Source organism: Saccopteryx leptura, chromosome 5 (assembly GCF_036850995.1).
Source record: "Saccopteryx leptura isolate mSacLep1 chromosome 5, mSacLep1_pri_phased_curated, whole genome shotgun sequence".
Lineage (NCBI taxonomy): Eukaryota > Metazoa > Chordata > Mammalia > Chiroptera > Emballonuridae > Saccopteryx > Saccopteryx leptura.
Genome location: NC_089507.1, coordinates 59,736,845 through 59,756,359, shown reverse-complemented (window position 1 = coordinate 59,756,359; position 19,515 = coordinate 59,736,845). Strand labels below are relative to the sequence as shown.

Sequence of the window (19,515 nt, the reverse complement as noted above, 5' to 3'; positions counted from 1 at the left end):
TTAAACGGAATGGCCCAACGCTTTTCAGGTCCGCCGTTTCTTTACCATCTGCCTGAATCCACTATGGATCTGTCTGTCCTCGGCCACCGGCACGGTAGGGAGGTCCAGCCACGGGCTAAGGATCTGAACCTAAGTTAGTTTGATTCCAAAGTCCAAGTTTTCTCCTGTTCATGTCATTGTCTGAGCTGCTTAGGTTTGGTCGCCTGCTCAGAAGGAGATTGGCTAATCGTGCAGATCTTGGGTGTGAGAAAACACGAGAAGCAGGGTTTATTTAGCCATCGCCCGAGGCCACTGGGCTATGCTGGAAGGAAGGGTGAGCCGGCACACAGCTATCCCTCACCTGAGATGCCTCTCAGATCCTGGGTGGTGACGAGGTTGGAGCAGACGTGCTGGTGTCTGTAGATGGACTCGGATAATAGGAAATGCAGGTTGTGCAAGGGCATGGTGGAGATAAGGGGCAGCATTCCGTCCTGGTGTGGGATCTGCACCGCAATGTGGATTCTAAGGGGGGAAGGCAGGAATAACTGGTCAGCTGCATGCTAAAAACAGTTCACACGGAACATTCTCTCTCAAAACCCACTTTGTCTTCCCAGTGAATTGATCCAATTTTTTGTTCCCTAAAGCTTTCTATGTTGTAAGATTTCTCTCTGAGCATGAGGGTATGTTGTACATGTAGGGTTGTATTTTCTCCCGAGAGATCCTTCAGACTCGGGACTGATAGCAATCAGAAATGAGATTTCTTTTTGTTCTACTACACAAGGAAAGATAAAATCCCAACCACAAATTACTTTAAAGCTTTTTTTGCTTTAAATGGAAGCTTTGTTTCCTCAGGAGCTAAAGCCGAGTGGCGGATACAGGTGCTGCTCCCTTCTCGGTCACAGTGAGTGTGTGGGGCTTGGGTAAGGTCAACACTCACATTTTAAAAAAATATTTATTTTAATACAACTCTTAAACACTAAGGACAATATCCATAACCAGAAAATACCTCAGAAATAATCATATCCCACTACTCATACTCCCCCTCCCCCACGGAAGGAACTGTCCCTCTCCTCACTGGCCTCCTTCTGCAATACGCTCTCTCTCCATCTACATTCTTCAGCATCTAAGTGCCTTTGTACTAGAAAATCTGTAACTTATTTATGTTGGCAGCTATTTCTTGCCTGTTTGCAGACTCTGTTTATCTTGCGTCCCCACTCTGAGGGCCAGTACCTTTTCCTTCACTTCTTTTGTTTCTTTAGAGCATGTAGTTTACAATTCTAAATAAAATACAAGCTTAATAAACATTAAGACTGCACCACAATGAAACTGTACTTGCCGGATGGATGTTTTTATTGTACAAGTTTAAATTTTCAAAGTGTTTATTGAGGTGCGTTTTGAGTTTTTACAGCTTATGTCTCAGAGCAAGGTCCCACGTTTATAAGAGGAATTAGAATTTTGGCATATGAACAGGATAGCTCTTTTTCTCATGAAGGGGCCAGTAGTGCCCTGGTACTTCTGTTATTGCTTTCTAACAAAGATAAATTTTATTCTCTTAGAACAAAAGAAGGATTTACATATTCTTGGCTATATATTCAAATCTGTTTTCTTCCCATGCAAATGAACCCCTTTCTCTGAACTCAGTTGCTCACAAAGGCACACATATAAATACTATGAGGTTTAATGAATATGTATAATATACATGAATTCTTTTTATATTTTTGCCCTGCAAAGATGAAAGTATTCATCTTCCACCAACATCATGGTAGCACAGGAAAATATAAAGGCACAGCTGCCCTCTGAGGTGCCAAGAAGCAGTGTCCCAGGCACGGGAAATACAGAATAAATAATCACGGTCCCTACCCTCTCCATGGACTATGGGGACAGAGAGAATGAATGATGACAATGCTTTTAAAGAGGCACAGGGGGCCAGAAGAGCTGGAAGGAGGAGCTTCCAAACTAAATTGGAGATGATGAAAAAGTTCCTAGAAGAGATGCCATGAGCTAGGTACAGGAGGACAACTGGATTTAACTACACTGAGAAGGGGTCGGGGGTGAGTTGGAGTCAGGAGCCGTGGAAAGGTGGAGGCAGGTCACCTAAAAGAGTTTGAAGCCCTGAGTAAGCTACAGTGATTTGCTGTGGGTAGACTGGTAGGTGACAATGACAAGATGAAAGAAATGAGGCTAGGATGGGCAAGCGGCTGGATCTTAGGGAGCCTTTGAAGAAGTTAAACTTATTCTGAAGCATGCACCAACTCTATACCTATTTTGTTGAAGCATCACTCACAGATCTTCCCTGCCTGGAAAATACACACAGAAGAGCCCGAGATCCACGCCGCCCTCTTATTGTGGATAGCCCTGCCAGGCTGACCTGTTAGGATGCTCCTTGTGCTTGACATCCAGGTATTTCAAAGTTGCGATGAAAGACTGTGCCTGGAAGCCTCTTGCTGTCCCAGCCACCACTGGGGTATGGCAGATAGCACTGTCTGTTCCGATGGTGACGATGTTGCTTCTTAAGGGGGTCCCCACGTGACCCACTTTGTCTATAGCCTTTGCCACACAACGCACGTGGAACCTCCGGCTGAAGTAAATGCTATCCAGAACCTACCAGGAAGAATAAAGCACCTCAGACATGTATATATATACTCCTTGAATAGCTCCTTAAAATGTGTCTTCTGGATGAGTTGACACAACCAGTTCCTGGCACAAGATAATCTGTGAAGACAATCCATCTATCCATCTATCCATCCGTCCGTCCATCCATCCATCCATCCATCCATCCATCCCTCTACCACATAAATGTTGACTTTCTACCAGGAGCAAGGCACTATAGACAGAACAGTGAGTACTTATAGACTAAGTCAGTAAGTCATGCAATGAGCAAGTGACAGATGTAAAGTAAGAGCCCAGACATGACTGGTTACCAGTGATGGTAATGTTCTCTTTATATGTTAGGTTCAGTGTAAGGACCACTCAACTGGTTTTCAGCCCTTTTAGTAAAAGTCATTGGCCTCCAAGTCAATTTTGTTGAGAGCATGGTGTTAGGATACAGAGGAGAGAGATGCTTCCACCAGGACCACTCAACTGGTTTTCAGCCCTTTTAGAAAGAGTCATGGGCTTCCAAGTCAATTTTGTTGAGAGCATGGTGTCAGGATACAGAGGAGAGATACTTCCATCCCAGGAGTTCTTCTTATTTTTCTTTATTTTCTACTGCTTTCCCTCCTCCAACCCCCATCTAATGACCACACACATTGCAAGGGTTACAATAACATGCAGGCTGGAAGTGAAGAACTTGGCTTCTGATATCAACTGCCCTTTGAAGTTCTTTTTACAGATTCTTTCATGTTCCCAGACATAGAGAAGCCGTAAGAGTGCTTAACTCGATCTATGCAGAGGCACACAGGTCACAGAACTCTAGGTAATGTGTGCATACAGACAGAGAAGCAAATACCAGGAAAAATTAATTAGTTCTGTGTGCCACAGACCTCCCACAAAGCAAACATACAAACTTATGAATTCTACCCATGAAAACAATTTTCATCGAAGTCTATTAAAAATTAAAGATTTTTCCATTAAAATTTTTAATTAGCTGCTAACACATTTATTTATTTACACATGGATTTAGATCAGAAGAGATTTGAGGCATCTTACAAAAATGCATAAAGTATATGATATTAAATAAATAATGAGTGCAGTGGATAATGTGTTGACCTGGAACACAGAGGTCACTGGTTTAAAACCCTGGGCTTGCCCAGTCAAGGCAAAACCAGGAAGCAACTACTTTGAGTTGTTTTCCCCTCTCCTCTCTAAAAATAAATAAGTGAATAAACTAGTAAATAAATAATGAAAGAAATAAGGATACAGCAAAAAAAACTAGGGTATAAGTATTAGTCACCAGTTCATTGCAAGACGAAAAACTGAAATGTGAAGTAATTATTATAAACTTGCTACCTGTTTAAAATGTGTATTTGGCTCACATCAGATCAAACTCCTTTCACGGTTCTGTTAAATGGAGACTTAGATACTTATAAAACAACACGCTGTTAAGTCTTGCCATTTAAAGTTTTCTTTTCTTTCTTTTTTTTTAGGTGGGAGGAGGGGAGATAACGAGGCAGATTCCTGCATGCTCTCCACCTGGGATCTGCCTGGCAGCCCCATCTGAGGCTGATACTCTAGCTCCAAGCTGCCTTCAGCGACTGGGGCTGATGCGCTCCGGCAGAGCTGTCCTCACACCTAGGGCTACACTTGAACCAATGGAGCCACTGGCGGCAGGAGGGAAAGAAGGAGAGAAGGGGGAGAGAGAAGCAGATGGTCGCTTCTCCTGTGTTCCCTGACTGGGAATCAAACCCGGGATGTCCATACACCAGGCTGATACTCTGTCCACTGAGCCACTGGCCAGGGCCTAAAGTTTTCAATAATATAGAAGATCATTTAAATTTGAGCTAGGTTAGGTTGCAAAAAACCTCCTATCCTTTCTGAATAAGTTGTGCCAAAGCAATGGATATGAGTGACCCCTCTTTATCTAGGTCTAATAGCTTCCTCCACTATTATCCCATCAAAGTGATGTACTTACTAAAGTGAGAACAAACAATGGGTTGAAGAGGAGAAATTCAGTCTAAAAGAAATCTCTAATTTCTAACTAAGTGCACTAATTTTAGTCAAAAATCATTGGGTGTGTACAATGCACCAGATACTGGGCTGAGCCTCCGCCTCCACTGCGTTCTGCTTTCTCCCTGAAGGGAATGAACTGCACTGTGTGAGGAGCGGTCCCTGGAGGGCACCATTTCCTCCCCTGGGAGAACCGTCACTGCTCCCTGCTCTCTGGTGGAGCCAGAGGCCTTGGTCTGCTCTCCTAACTCTTTGAGAACAGCAGCTGCATTGTGACCTTCCTTTCAAGTTCTTCCACAGGACTTGGTAAAATGCTGGTCACTCAATAAGAACTTCTATCCTCTTGTTTAATAAGTGGTCCCTAGTATGTGCCATCCATGCGCTGGCCACATGGGGATATACAAATGTGGGAGACCCCTTGGTTCACGTCCTTTAGGAGTTTATAGCCTACTACTTATTGAATGATTGAAGACATGTGAACAAAAAGTAATCATTAACTGTACCGACTTGGAACCTCTGACTTACTATACTGTTTATAGGTCACATTTATATCTGGTTTGTCTGACCTTGTCCAGCGGCTGAGTGGAAGAGGTATGATTTTGCAGACCAGGACACCGACACAGAGAGGTTAAGTAACCTCTTAACAGCACGTAGTTAAAAACAGGAAGAATTAAGGTTTGTAAACAGGGTGTCTGAGTAGTAGTTTAGTTATTTCTGCTACATCATATATATATGCCTTCCTTATATATAAGAATAAAAAGACTGTATGCACTGTGTGTACCTGCTCATTTCTTTATTGTATTTTTTTTTAAGAGAGAGAGGGGAAGCGGGGTGAGAGGAAGAGAGAGAGAGAGAGAAAGAAAGAAAGGCATTTATTTGCTGATCTACTTAGTTGTATCATTTGGACCTTAGGGAGTTTGGCAGAGTCAGGGTGACAAAGAGAAACACCAGTTTTCTCCCTACGCAACCAGTTCCAGACCCCCTGACCTACCATGTGGTTGACACTGGTGAATGGTGTATTGTCGGTGATGGTCTCAAAGGGAGACCGGGCCCCGTTGCCATCAGTGGGGGCAGCCACTTCCCAGCTGAACTGCACAGACGTCTGGTTGATGCCAGCCTCGCCACACCGCTCCTTCATGACGGCGTACTTGGGGAAATGCGGGTCACAGGGGGTGACACACACCAGGGGGTAGCCTGGGGAGGGAGATTTCCTGACTCCTTCCTTGGTCGCCTCTTCTACATGGTCATAGTCTGCAAGTGTGACAACCTGCAAAGGAGCAACAAAGCCTCAGCCTAGGTTTGGTATCGGGAAGGTCAGAGACCTAAGGCTCCATGAGACCCACAGGATCATGGGATTCTCAAAAATCTAACAGAACTTTACAATGCTTTACGGGCAGCCCTAGAAGATCCCACAGACCTTGGGCGGTGGAGAAGACCCTTCTACTACTCAGCTAAAGCTTTATTATCTTATTAGTATTATTCCTAAACCAGAGCTCTATCACGCATGTGAAAAATACTTTTATTTTCCCACACACTGTAACTGAAACTATACCATGAATAGCAAGCAGTTCCTAGTTCAAAGTTGCATTAAATTGTTAACGGTATGCACTAGCACATTTGGCAAAATAAGAATAAATATGAGGAGTGTATTCTTCCCATGGTCAAACGAGACACATTTTGGAATGATTCTTCTGCTACATGACAGCGGTCAGGGGAGGTTAGAAGACTTGTTCTGACTGCTTCATTATTATGGGTTAAAAGCCCTTCTGCAACCTCTGGGCATTTTCTTCCTAATTGTAAAGTCGGTACTACAGATTTTTAATTCTATGTGTGTGGCCAGCATGAAGGATAATAGATATGGGGTAGCATTGTTTTTTTTTTTGTTTTTTTTTTTTTTTTTACTCTTCTAGGTCTTACCAAAGAAATGAGAAGATCAATTACGTTGTGCTTTCTGTCTTTATCAGACTATAGTATGGACATGATCTTACTTTTATGTTGGAACAGAATTTATTATTCTTTGCACGACTGATATTTGTGCCAAATAATTCTTGTTCATTGGAGTTGTCCTGTGCATTGAAGAATGTTTAGTAGCATCTCTGGCTTCTACCCACTAGATGCTAATAACACCCAGTATGACAGTCATAACAACTAAAAATGTCACCAGCAATTGCCAAATGTCTGTGGAGGAGGTAGCAGAAAGTGGAGGTGTTGCAGGGGAGGGGACAAAATTGCTCCTGTTTGAGAACCACTGTGTTAGAGGAACGAAGAAGGTATATAGCACGGAAGTCCTACTTATTTCACGTTCTTATCCACTAGTCACTAAGACAAAAAAGCAACCCTTGGGTCAAGCAACTCACAATGGGTGGTGCTGGCAATATAAGACTCCCTGCTGCCTCCTGGTCTAGAATCGTCACTGTGGCAGTGGTCACTTCACCAAGAACTGCTTCCACTGGGTCATCTGGGCCAAGGACCAGGGAGAAGGATTCGTGCCATTCCCGGTCTTCATTGGACAGGATCTCAACTTTAAAAAAGATATGATCCACACCTTCGCCAAGGACAGAACACAAGGACAGTGGAAGTTCTCGTTAGGTTACCGACCTAGGACAATGCTTCATGTTTAAACACATCCTTTCCTTTTAGAGGTTTCCTATAAAGGCAGTGGCTGCTGATCGCGTTGGTCCATCCCAAATAGGGAATCTACTTTATAGACCCGAATCCACCTGTGATAGAGGCTCAGTATTGCAGATTTACTACTATTCAACACCATATGAGGATTAATGGCCCCTGTCTGACACTAGTTGGCAGTAATAAAAATCTATGATCCAAAATACACTCTACCCTGGTTATGAGGGGTTTTTGCTTAATTTTTCTTTCCCCTTTACACGTAGGCATGAGCGCCTGCGTGGCCGCAAGGGCGTGCACACAGACATGTTTCACAGCCATCCCCTGAGAAGGGAAGCGATGGCTCAAAGGCTCCCTACCAGGCAAGTTTCATAAAGTCGAGAAGGCGAAGGTCTGGCAGCCTTCAAGGGGCAGCAATAGAGTCTTAGAAACCCTCTCCCTTTTCCTAAAATGACTCTCAGAAAGTGCAAATATTCCTGGCAGTAAGGCCCTTCCTGTTTCCTATGGACATCTGGGCTCGGTTACTGTAAGAGCTCTATTTTCCCCAGGTCCTTATGCAGAAAATGTAAAACGAAAGACACTCGGAATAGAGAGGTCCTCCTGCAGATGTGGGGAAAGGACATCTGCTTTTCCAGAAAACACCAACCGGACATACAAAAGATGGAGCTGCAAGCCCCCTGAGGCTCCAGGGCTATGCGAGAGATATCCAGAGACCCCCCAAACTCACTTCTAAGGGAGTCATTTTCTCTCTCCACTTGCCAAGACAAAAGAACTGAAAAGAATTAATGCTGTTGCCCGCTTCTGGCTACAGTAGAAATGATGCCATCATTGACATTAGCCTCTTCACCTTACACTTCTCCAGAAAGGACTGTGAAAAAAACCTAGCATATAATTCAGCCCCTTCCCTGTCTCATCCTCCCTCCAAATTAGTACATCAGACAGTCAAACAGCCAGTTGTGACTTCAATCCCACCTTTCTCCCTTCCCCGACTTGTCGCCATAGCTCTCTAGGAGATACCATTTTTGGAAACTCCAGAATAGGGTGTCTGTCTCATTTCCTAGTAGATGTTAAATCACTTGAGCACAGAGACTGTGCCTTCTGGATTTTAGCAACCCTCATCTTAAAGAGCCCAGCACAGTGGTTGCTTCCAGTATTTGTGGAATGATGGCAGTGATTTACATTTTTTTTTGAAAATCAAGTGCTCCTGTTACTCAACCAAATCATGGACCAACAACAACAAAAATCCTTTTAAATGAAGCAAAATGCCATGGATGATTCGAAGTCAGTGGTCTATATTTTTTTCTGTGCCATTTTTACTAATTAATAATTCCAAAGACTACAGTAATCTCAAATGTGTGCTTAACAGATACTTTATGCTATTGGAATAACTGTTTTCTTCTTTCATTTCCCTGCTCATTCCTTTGTTCAAATAGAAGATATTCTGATTAGCTATTAAGTAAAACCCACAGATGAGGAATGGCATTCAATTACCAGGACTGAACTTCAAGACTCGGCTCTTTGGGTAATAATCCACACCAGACTGGGCAGACCCGTCCCGCGTGCTACAGCGGACCTTGGACGTCCTGTTCTGATCCCCTCTGCGGATCACCCTGATGTTCAGAATGGCTGTGGCATCTGGCCCCGACGGTTCCCGGACTTGGTATGCAGCTTCCTCAAACTCAATGGTGGGGGCTGAGGAGACATGGGCAGGAAACAAGAGCAAGTTAGAAAAGCAGAAGGATTCCGACTTCCGTGGAACACTTGCTAATGACAAGAGAGGGTTTTTTCATAGTTAACAACACAAAGACAAAATGGCTTACAGTTATGAAAACCAATCAGTATTTACCCTTAAGCAATCTGGGGATAAAAAAATTTATTTGTGATTTTTGTAGAAGTGTTTTCTCATGTTTCTTACTAAAAACAATAAGATGGGGGAAATATTTTTAAGGGCTTTTGGAAAGCATGATGTCCAAGTTTCCTTCTAGGCAAGACAACTCACAGAATGTTTTAAAATTTGCACAATTTATCAAGGGACTAAGATATAGTTTGCAGCTGATATATGTCTATTAACTGATTGCATGAATCAACTCCTTTTCATTTATGATACATAAATTTCTAAGGTTAATAATTTATTTCATTAATACACAACTTAAATTTACCCAGTCCTTCTCTCATCTCTGGTCCTTCTGGTCCTCCTGGTGCTGTCACCTCCCCCCACCCTTAGCTTTTCCTAGCCTCTCACAGGTTATCTAGTGAAGAATGGGTGGTTTCAATGACTGGCTAGAAAGATCATTCAGAAAGAGACTTCTGTACACAATCTGGCTTAAGGTACTACTATTATTGCTAGGGTATGGTTAATATTATAATGATAATTTTTTACAAAAGGTTCTAATTATGCCTTCTTTTCTATTATATTTTTATGGGGAAGGGCGAAGTGGTAGTGGTAGAGAGAGTAGGATAAAAAATTCAGAGTAATTACAAATTCTATGCCATTTTTAACATATAAAATTTTGCAGAGATTGCTAGAGTCTCTCTTCATTTCCCTTTAAGAAATTCTTTCTAATTGTAGACGATAAGCCTCATTGGAGGCTGCACAGATTTTAAAAACATGTTCTTTGAAACTTAGTGTCTCTGTAACACAGGGTGAATTCATCACCACTCTGAGCTTCAGCCATTGGGTTTTCTGTGTGACTGGGAAGGGTCCACTGCAGGGCCTGACTTTCCTCGGGTAGTAATTCAACTTCAAGGCTGGCTTTTCTTATTTACCCAATGTCCAAATTAGCCCCTGATTTTATGTATGCATAGCATGATCCTTGGTATACAGGAAATATTCAATAAAACTGCTATTATTATTTGTAATATTATTATCCATTCACTCATTAAAATATCTATTTTAATAAAACAATTATGTCCCAATTTGTAACAGATTTTGCTTTCTCTGGTGCTGGGGTCACTCTTGACTACTACCTGATTAAAGAATTTAAGGGGTTTTTTTTTGTTTGCTTGCTTTTTTTTTTTTTTTGAGGTTAGTAAGCCCAGTCAATGAGAAAAAAGAAAACTGAGAAATTAGACTTTTCTAAGAAGGTGCAGAATTAAAATTAATTTATTGTATTCAACTGATTGTGATTGTATTTCCAGCTCTGCTCCTGAACTGCAGTGACTTAAGTAGTTTTCTTCTCTCTGTGTCTTAATGTCTTCGTTCTAGCTTTTAACCATACTTGTTCCTTACATCTTGACAGTGTGGTAGGAAATAATGAGATTAAAAATACCTATAAACTTATTGGAGCTTTATAGACAATTAGCATTTGCTGCCAACATTTTATATATATACTGCAAGATTATTATCTGTAGGCACTTTTGTAGCACTTCCATTTTTCAAAAACACAATTACATTATTAGTAAATGTAGGTTGAGTGTCTATTAGAGTAACTGTTACCATCTTCATCATTGGATATGGTGATGGTGGCCATGTTATTCTTTCCAACTCTCGCTCCACTCCAGTGGTTTCCAAGAGGATGGCCGAGGTAGACCCTGAACTGTTCCTCAGGCTCGAACATGGAGTCATCATGGATAGAGACGGTACAGTTCTTCATCTAGAATCAATAGCATAAGAGAAGATTAAAATTTGCAGTGAGATACCAATGATTTGCTTGGTTTTCCTGGAAAAATGATTTTTCTTCTTTGCAGCATTCAAGAGTCAACGCAAATCCAAAAGAATCAAAAGCATTTCATTTATAAAATAGAATGCTTATCTCTGAGAGTTCGTGTCTGTGTGAAACCTACTTATATGTGGAGCCTTGAATGAGGCCATTCCAAACCATTTTGAGTTATTGGTAATGAGTTATGAAAAAAAAAAAAGATAAAATAAAACACCCACTATTGAGTACGTGTAGAACATTTGTATGCTTTCCCACATTTGCCTGGGCTAACCAATATATTTGGACAGGCTATCATAGGTTGATTTCTGATGCAGGGTGTTCAACATATGGATTAGACTTCCCGGAGAGCTAAATAATGTTCCTTTTCCATTGTAAAAACTGAATAGTCATATAAAGAACTTTAGAAAGGCTTCCTATTAAGCTAAAGACACCTCTAAATGTTGCAGAATTCTCAAATGTGCTGCCAAATGTGGTCTCATATGAAAACTGCTGAGTACGGAAAGTCTCTGAACCCAACCTAAATTCCTGTTTGATGGAAAGAATCATGTTTCTCAAATTGAATATTCTCTACTGAGGATTGTACCCTTCAGAAATGTAAAAGAAGGTAACAACATTTTAGGTAACAGAGTAGCCTCAATACTAGAGTCATGTGGTAAGTGGGATTATTTTTAACTGAACCATTTAAAATCCACTATACTACTATATGCATAGGCTATGTGGTTATAAAGAAGTTTCATTCTCATACCTCCTAATTATACTAAATATTGTGGAACATTCCTGTAAACATTTATATATGGCTTGCTAACCTGATTTTAAATCCCTGAAGAATGTTTCTTTTTTCCTACCACATCTTATTTACAATAAGAATATCTTTATAGAAAATATGGATTTAGTAGTGACTCTTCAGGCTATCTTTAAAAGAAGACCTTCTGGTGAATGACAAGTTCTAAAGACATATTGCTTAGCAAGCCAAGAAAATTAAGATTCCAAAGTGTGCTTATAAATAATAATGATTAATAGATTGCAATGTGGGTAACATTTAGCAATTAGAATGTATTTCTTTATAATTTTATTAAATGATAAACTGTCTCTGGGATAAGCAGAAAATCCTATTTTGAATTTAAAACAAATACAGACATGTAGACTCAAAGATACAGATTGCATCTATAGTATTTGTGTGTGTTTTAAAACACGTTTCAGCCTGCCACCAGTAAAATTCTCGTAAAACACATAACTGAGACAGGGATTTTCTGAGTCATGAATGTGTAAAAGAAGAAAACTAGCACTTTTTATTGTTATTAAATATAAACAGAAGAATCTGGGGTGAACTGTAATGGTAAGGTTTTCTTATGCCAAAATTTGATGCATTGGATTATATAAAAATTAGAGACTTCTGTTCAACTAAGAACACCATGGTCAAGGGTAATAGATAAGTGACAGAAAGGGAAGGTTATGTTTATAATATCTAAAATAATGAGGAATTAATATTTAGAATATTTGAGAAAGTACAGCAGATTCAAGAAAGATGGCAATATGATGAAATGAGGAACAAAGGAGAAAAATAATAAGTTCTTTTAATGAAGCTCAATAAGTTAACAAGTGTATAAAACACCATTAATTAGAAAAATGCAAATTAAAACAAGATGCAATTTTATATATATATATATATATTAGATTAGCAAAAAGTCAAAAAATGAGTAATGCTAAGTGTTAAAGAGGATATTGAATTATAGCAATCCTCATATACTGCTAGTGATATTCTAGAAAGTATTATGACACTACTTTTTTTTTAATTTAGTGAGAGGAGGGGAGGCAGAGACAGACTCCTGCATGCGCCCAGACCAGGATCCACCCAGTAAGCCCACTAGGGGGCGATGCTATGCCCATCTGGGGCCCTTGCTCTGTTGCAACTGGAGCCACTTTTTTAGCGCCTGAGGTGAAGGCCATATGAGCCATCCTTAGCGCCTGGGGTCAACTTGCTCTAATCAAGCCGTGGCTGCAGGAGGGGAGAAGAGAGGAAGAGATGGGGGAGAGAGAGAGAACCGAGAGGCGGAAAGGTAGAGAAGCAGAAGGGCGCTTCTCCAATCTGCCATGACCGGGAACAAACCCGGGACATCCACATGCTGGGCTGACACTGTACCACTGACCCAACCAGCAGGGCCTAGATACTCATTTTTAAAAGAATTAAGTACATGTGTGCACTATGGTACAGCAAGTAGGCTTCTGAGTATGCATCTAAAGACATTCTACTCACATCTGTGAGTAGTCTTGTATGTGGCTGTGCCTGCAGCATTATTAGAGGTGACAGAGTATTAGGAGGTGACTGGAGGCAATCACTGTGGTTCCTCACTGTCTGTTGCTGACAGTAGATGGGTAAAATGCAGTAGATGCACATGATGAAATACTAAGCAACAGTTTGAAGCCACAGATTAGCTGTACACATAAATAAAATGGATGAATAAAACATTGCTGAGTAAACACAAAGTTTGAAAAAGATAAGACACAAAAGCAAATTTATAAAATACAAATTAGGTACACAAAGAACAAGCATTTTTTAAGGACAAATACAAATTAAAAGATACACATTAAACACAACAGATTGATGAGCTCTGAGGTGGGGAAGGGAATGTGGCTGGCAGAGAGGTGTAAAGAAAAATGAATAAACAAAATAAAAGAAGGGCCTTGTACTAACTGATGAAGACCTGTGCCTTGTACCAAGGGGTAGAATAGACTCAACCACCTGCAACTGAGATCCAAAAAATGGAAAAATGTGATTATCATTCGTATATGTTTTGACATACACTGAGTTGCACGCAGGCTTTGAGTCTGATGCAGCCGTGGTTAGTGACTGGAGCTTTTCAGGAGTTCCATACACTCTGCACTGCTATTCAAATACGTTGCCAAGACACTATACTACTGACTTGAATCTGCTCAACGTCTGCCTATTTGGTCCCATCCTATTGGTCCTATCAGGATGTATGTTGCCCTGGACAGGGGCCCATGTATTAGAGAGTTATCTATTCCTTCTTTAGGTAACACTGATGGAATGTCTTCATCTTAACACTTCAAATTAAGAGCAGCCTCATTCATTCAATTCTGTTAAATTCCAAAAATATTTCACATCATCTACATGTCCCAACTCAACCAATGACATATGTATTTGGTTTTAAATGGGAGACCAAGAAGATAGCCACATAGAACATAAGATATTACTAAAAATATTATCAGTTAATAAGAAACTTCCGAGCATGTTCAGAATTTGTCTAAATTACTTCCCTGTGGACAAATAAAGGCATCAAGGAAGAGAATCTTATCTTTCAGCAACCATGATTCCACTTACTTTCTCCCCTTTCAGAAACGTAATCCGTGAAGAGTCTGCATTTCTTCTCTCCTCAAAGTCCTCCATGACCTGAGCTGAATGGCCCTGAGTGTAGCACCGCACTGACGACTCATAGCTCAGGTCTCCGCTCCGAATGATAGGCACGTGCAGAACGCCCTCCTTCTCCTTCACAAGGAGCAAACTCTTGGCAAACTGCATGCTGGGCACTAGAGGAGCAGAAGGAAAGACAGAGCATTGTTAGAGGGAGACAGAGGAAGGTGGCCACAGCCCCATGGCAGGAGGGCTCCAGGAAGGGCCACCCTAGGCTGGCAAATCACAGGTGGTCAGCGGACTTCAAGGCATGCTTGCTGCTCTCAGGAAAAGGGAACCACTTCCACTGTGAGTGTGCTTGGAATAAATCAACTTCACCCTGTCTTTGCCCAGCTTCAGGGTAGGGTCACCATCTCAAATGCAGACAGGTAGTAAGTATAGAGATGGGCCAGGTGTAAGAAAACTTTCGATAGAGACTTGAATACTCAAAAAAATTCACTTCCCTTCTAAGGCTACAAGGAGGGGCCAGGGGCCAGGAAGACAACAGGGAAGAGCTGGGACACTGGTCAAGAGAACAGAACAGGCCCTGTTTCAACGAGGCTGCCTTTTGTTGGAAGATCTTCCTATTTTCAAACAGAGCAAGTAAAATACAACACAGGCAAGATTTCTTATCTGGATTTTAATGTCATATCTCCTAAGTTTTAAAATAGCAACCAATTAAAATAGGAAAAAGAAATTCCATGTAGGTCAAAACTATTTGGGCCGAACAAAACACATCCGTGTACTGAAATGTCCAGCAGGTCCCCAATCTGTGACTCCTGCTAGAGAGTTACCTGTTCTCTTATAACTTAGAAGCCCTCATTTGACTTTCAGAAGGGAACACACAGCCAAATCGTGGTTAAAAACAAAGGCTTTGGAGTAAACAGGTATGACTTTCCATCCCAGCCCTGCTACTTATTAGATGTGTGATAGAGGGAAATCTACCTAGATTTTCTGAGCCTTGGGTTTTTTTAATATGTAAACTGGAAATGTTAATATCTAACTCACAGTTATCAAGAGTATTAAAATTTTTTTTCTTCTTTTCCAAGTGGGAGTAGGGGAGGTAATGAGGCAGACTCACTCATACACCCTGACTGGGATCCACCTAGCAACCCCCATCTGCGGCCATGCCTGCAACCAAGCTATTGTCAGTGCCTGAGGCAGAGGATGCGCAGAGCCATCCTCAGTGCAGGGGCCAATGCACTAGAACCTATCTAGCCATGGCTGTGGGAGGGGAAGTGAAAGAGAGAGAAGGAATTAAACCCAGGACACCCATATGCCAGGCTGATGCTCTACCACTGAGCCAACCAGCCAGGCAAGGAGTATTGAATTTAACAAGATTATGTGTGCATGGTGCTCAATGCAGTATCTGACACAGAGCAGGCACTCAAATTTGGTAGCAATTACTATCATACGGTTTATACTGCCCCCTACTCCAGGCTTCTCAATATGAAGGGTCATCTTTTTCTCCTTACTTCTTACAATGCCTATGGTAATATTCTGCAGGAAGGCATGTCCCCTTCAGAGACCAGCATTCCTTTGACTGCCAGTTATTCATTTCTTAATGAACAATACAAAGAGGTGGTCTGCCCAGTCACATCTGAAATTAGTTTTGGGGCTGCAGGAAGCTGACCCTACAGCTGTAGATACCTACTTTCTGGCTCTGTCGTGGGTAAGCCCTGCCAAACCTGAAAGGGAGGAACAGAAAGGGTATACACCCCAGCATTGTGCAAGTCAATATGGAGGAAGCTCTGTTTGCCTCCAACCTAGCTGCTGCTCAAACTGTTGGCATCAGCAAAATAAAACAAACCCATGATCTGAGCTAAGCCTAACAGTTACCATTTATTACTAAGAAAAACCCAGAAGATATCTCTCAAAAGAACACCACACCTAAAGAAAAATTAATACCTTTAGCATTAGGCCCCTGGACAATTTCCACTGAGGGCTGTGTCATCCAATAAAATGGTCTGTGCTGTTAAAAAGCGGGTGGCAATAACATGACCTAGCACAGGAGGACAAGAAAGAAGCTTGTTGCCAAGTAAAAAACAACACAAGCAAGAAAGCTTTTCTGCTCATGGCAGTATCTAGTGTTGTGGATTGATTTTTTTCCTGTGGCTTGACAGGCAGCAAGTCAGATAAGAATTAAAAGGATAGAGTGGTTGTCTTTTCATTTTGTTGATGGGTTCCTTTGCTGTACAAAAACGTTTCAGTTAGATATAATCCCATCTGTTTATTCTTTTTCTTTTGGTTTTCTTACCCAAAGAGACATATCAGAAAAAAATGCTCCAAGAATATCTGAAATTTTACTACCTAGGTTTCTTCTAGAATTTTTATTGTTGAGTCTTACATTTCAGTCTTTAATTCATTTTGAGTTTATTCTTCTGTATGGTGCAAGAAGTCTTGTCTAGTTTTATATTTATTCATGTATATGTTCAATATTTCTAACACCATTTATTGAATAGATTATCTTGACTCCGTTGTACTTGCCTCCTTTGTTGAATATTGACAATAAAGGCCTGGGTTTATTTTGGGGCTCTCTAGATTCTGTTCCATTGATCTACATGTCTGTTTTTATGCCAGTATCATACTGTTTTGGTAATCTAGTTTGATATCTGGTAGTATGATTCCTCCAACATTGTTCTTCTTTTTCAAGATTGTTGTGGCTATTTGGGCTCCTTTTTGGTTCCATATAAATTTTGGAATATTGGGTCAACTTCTGTGAAATACAGCATTGTTGTGTTAGATTGCTTTGGGTAGCATGAACATTTAATGATGTTAATTCTTCCTACCCATAAACATAGTATATATTTCCATTTATTTGTATCTTCTTCTATTTCTTTCCTCGGTACCTTATACTTTTCTGAGTACAGGTCTTTTACATCCTTGGTTAAATTTATTCCCAGTTTATTTCTGTTTGATGCAACTGCAATGGGACTGTAATCTTAGTTTCCCTTTCTCATAGTTCATTACTGGTGTGTAAAAATGCAAATGATTTCTGGATATTTATTCTGTATCCTGTTACTCAACTGAGCTCTTTTACTGGTTCAAGAGTTTTCTAGGTGGAATCTTTAGAGTTCTCTATATACTGTATCATGTCATCTGCAAATACTGACAGTTTTAGTTCTTCCTTTCCAACTTGGATGCCTTTATTTCATCTTCTTATCTGATTGTTGTAGCTAGGACTTCCAGTACTCTATTGAATAAGAGTGGTGAAAGCAGATAATACCTGTCTTGTTCCTGATCTTTAGAAAAACGTTTTGAGTTTTTGCCGGTTAGGGATAATGTTGGCTGTGGGTTTGTCATATATGGCTTTTAATTTTTTTTTTTATTCATTTTAGAGAGAAGAGGAAGAGACAGAGAGAGAGAGAGAGAGAGAGAGAGAGAGAGAGAGAAAGAAGAGGGGAGGAGCTGGAAGCATCAACTCCCATATGTGCCTTTACCAGGCAAGCTCAGGGTTTCGAACTGGCGACCTCAGCGTTTCCAGGTTGACGCTTTATCTGCTGCACCACCACAGGTCAGGCTCATATATGGCTTTTATTAAGTTGAGATATGCTCCCTCTATTATTATTGAATGGGAGAACATATTCATCAATGAAACATCTGGTAAAAGGTTAATATTCAAATTTTATATTAAAAAAAACTTACAAAACTCAACACCAAAACACAGAACAACACAAAACAAAAATCCAATTAAACATTGGGCAAGGACCCTGAATAGACACTTCTCCAAGGAAGGCATACAGATGGTCAATAAACACATGAAAAGATGCTGAACATCACTAATCATCAAAGAAATGCAAATGTAAACCACAATGAGATATCACCTCACACCTGTCAGAATGGCTATCATCAATAAATCAACAAACATGTACTGGTGAAGACATGGAGAAAAGGGAAGCCTTATGCACTGTTGATGAGAAGGCAGAGAGGTGTAGCCACTGTGGGAAGCAGTATGGAATTTCTTCAAAAACTTAAAAGTGAAACTTCCTTATGACCCAGTGATTCCACTTCTGGGAATATATCTGAAAGAAACCTGAAACACCAATTTGAAAGACTATATACATTCGAGGAAGGAGAGGGAGGGAGTGGGGGGAGGGGAGGGGCACAAAGAAAACCAGATAGAAGGTGATGGAGGACGATTTGACTTTGAGTGAGGGGTATGCAGCATAATCAAAGGTCAAAATAATCTGGAGATGTTTTCTCAGAACATATGTACCCTGATTTATCAATGTCACTGCATTAAAATTAATAAAAATAAGATTAAAAAAAAGAAAGACAATATACACCCCTATGTTCATTGCAGCATTATTTATAATAGACAAGATTTGGAAGCAGCCCATGTATCCACCAATAGATGAGCGGATAAAAGAGCTGTGGTACATTTACACAATGGAATACATACTACTCCACTGTAAAAAGGAAATCTTATGTTTTACGACAGCATGGATAGACCTGAAGAGTATTATGTAAAGTGAAATAAGCCAGTCAGAGAAAGATAAGTCCCATATGATTTCACTAACATGTGGAACCTAATGACAATATAGACAAACAAACAAAAAAGAGAGTCATAGATACAGAAAATAGACTGACAGCTATTGAAGGGGATGGGAGTGGGGGGATAGATAAAAAAGTTGGAGGCATTAAACAAATACAACAACAAACAAAAAAACTCATAGACACAGACAACAGTATGGTGATTACCAGAGGGAAAGGGGGATGAGATGAGGTAGAAGAGGGTTAATGTAGGAGACTTGACTTGGGGTGGTGAACACAAAATACAATATACAGATGGTGTATTATAGAAATATACACCTGAAACATACCGGGGTGACATTTTATTAACCAGTGTTACCCAAATAAATTCATTAAAATTTTTTAATTTTTTGAGTGGTAATGTTTGGGTTTTGTGTTGTAAAAGACACTTTTTTTCTCTTTAACAAGATATTAACCCTCATACTTATCTGCAAAGAATAAAAGGAAGGGAGGGAGGGAGGGAGGGAGGGAGGGAGGAGAGAGTGGAGGAAGGGAGGGAGGGGGGAGTGGAGGGAGGGGAAGGGAAGGGGAGGGGAGGGGAGGGGAGGGGAGGGAAGGGAAGGGAAGGGAAGGGAAGGGAAGGGAAGGGAAGGGAAGGGAAAAGAAGGGAAGGGAAGGGAAGGGAAGGGAAGGGAAGGAAAGGGAAGGGAAGGGAAGGGAAGGGAAGGGAAGGGAAGGAAAGGGAAGGGAAGGGAAGGGAAGGGAAGG

General features: G+C 40.8%; 1 protein-coding gene across 2 annotated transcripts in view; it reads right to left on the bottom strand.

Annotated features, from left to right (window-relative positions):
- FRAS1 (Fraser extracellular matrix complex subunit 1) overlaps positions 1 to 19,515 on the bottom strand; it is a 513,532-nt gene that overhangs the window by 31,822 nt on the left and 462,195 nt on the right. For both annotated transcript variants that reach the window (XR_010751479.1, XM_066384281.1), the window contains exons 59-65: positions 14,206 to 14,411; positions 10,643 to 10,799; positions 8,698 to 8,898; positions 6,942 to 7,129; positions 5,576 to 5,851; positions 2,348 to 2,580; positions 341 to 501 (exon numbers count right to left, since the gene is read on the bottom strand). Coding sequence is in view for 1 of the 2 variants with exons in the window: in XM_066384281.1 (XP_066240378.1) it covers positions 341 to 501; positions 2,348 to 2,580; positions 5,576 to 5,851; positions 6,942 to 7,129; positions 8,698 to 8,898; positions 10,643 to 10,799; positions 14,206 to 14,411 (1,422 nt within the window). In the remaining variant the exon portion in view is untranslated. The remainder of the gene's footprint in view (positions 1 to 340; positions 502 to 2,347; positions 2,581 to 5,575; positions 5,852 to 6,941; positions 7,130 to 8,697; positions 8,899 to 10,642; positions 10,800 to 14,205; positions 14,412 to 19,515) is intronic.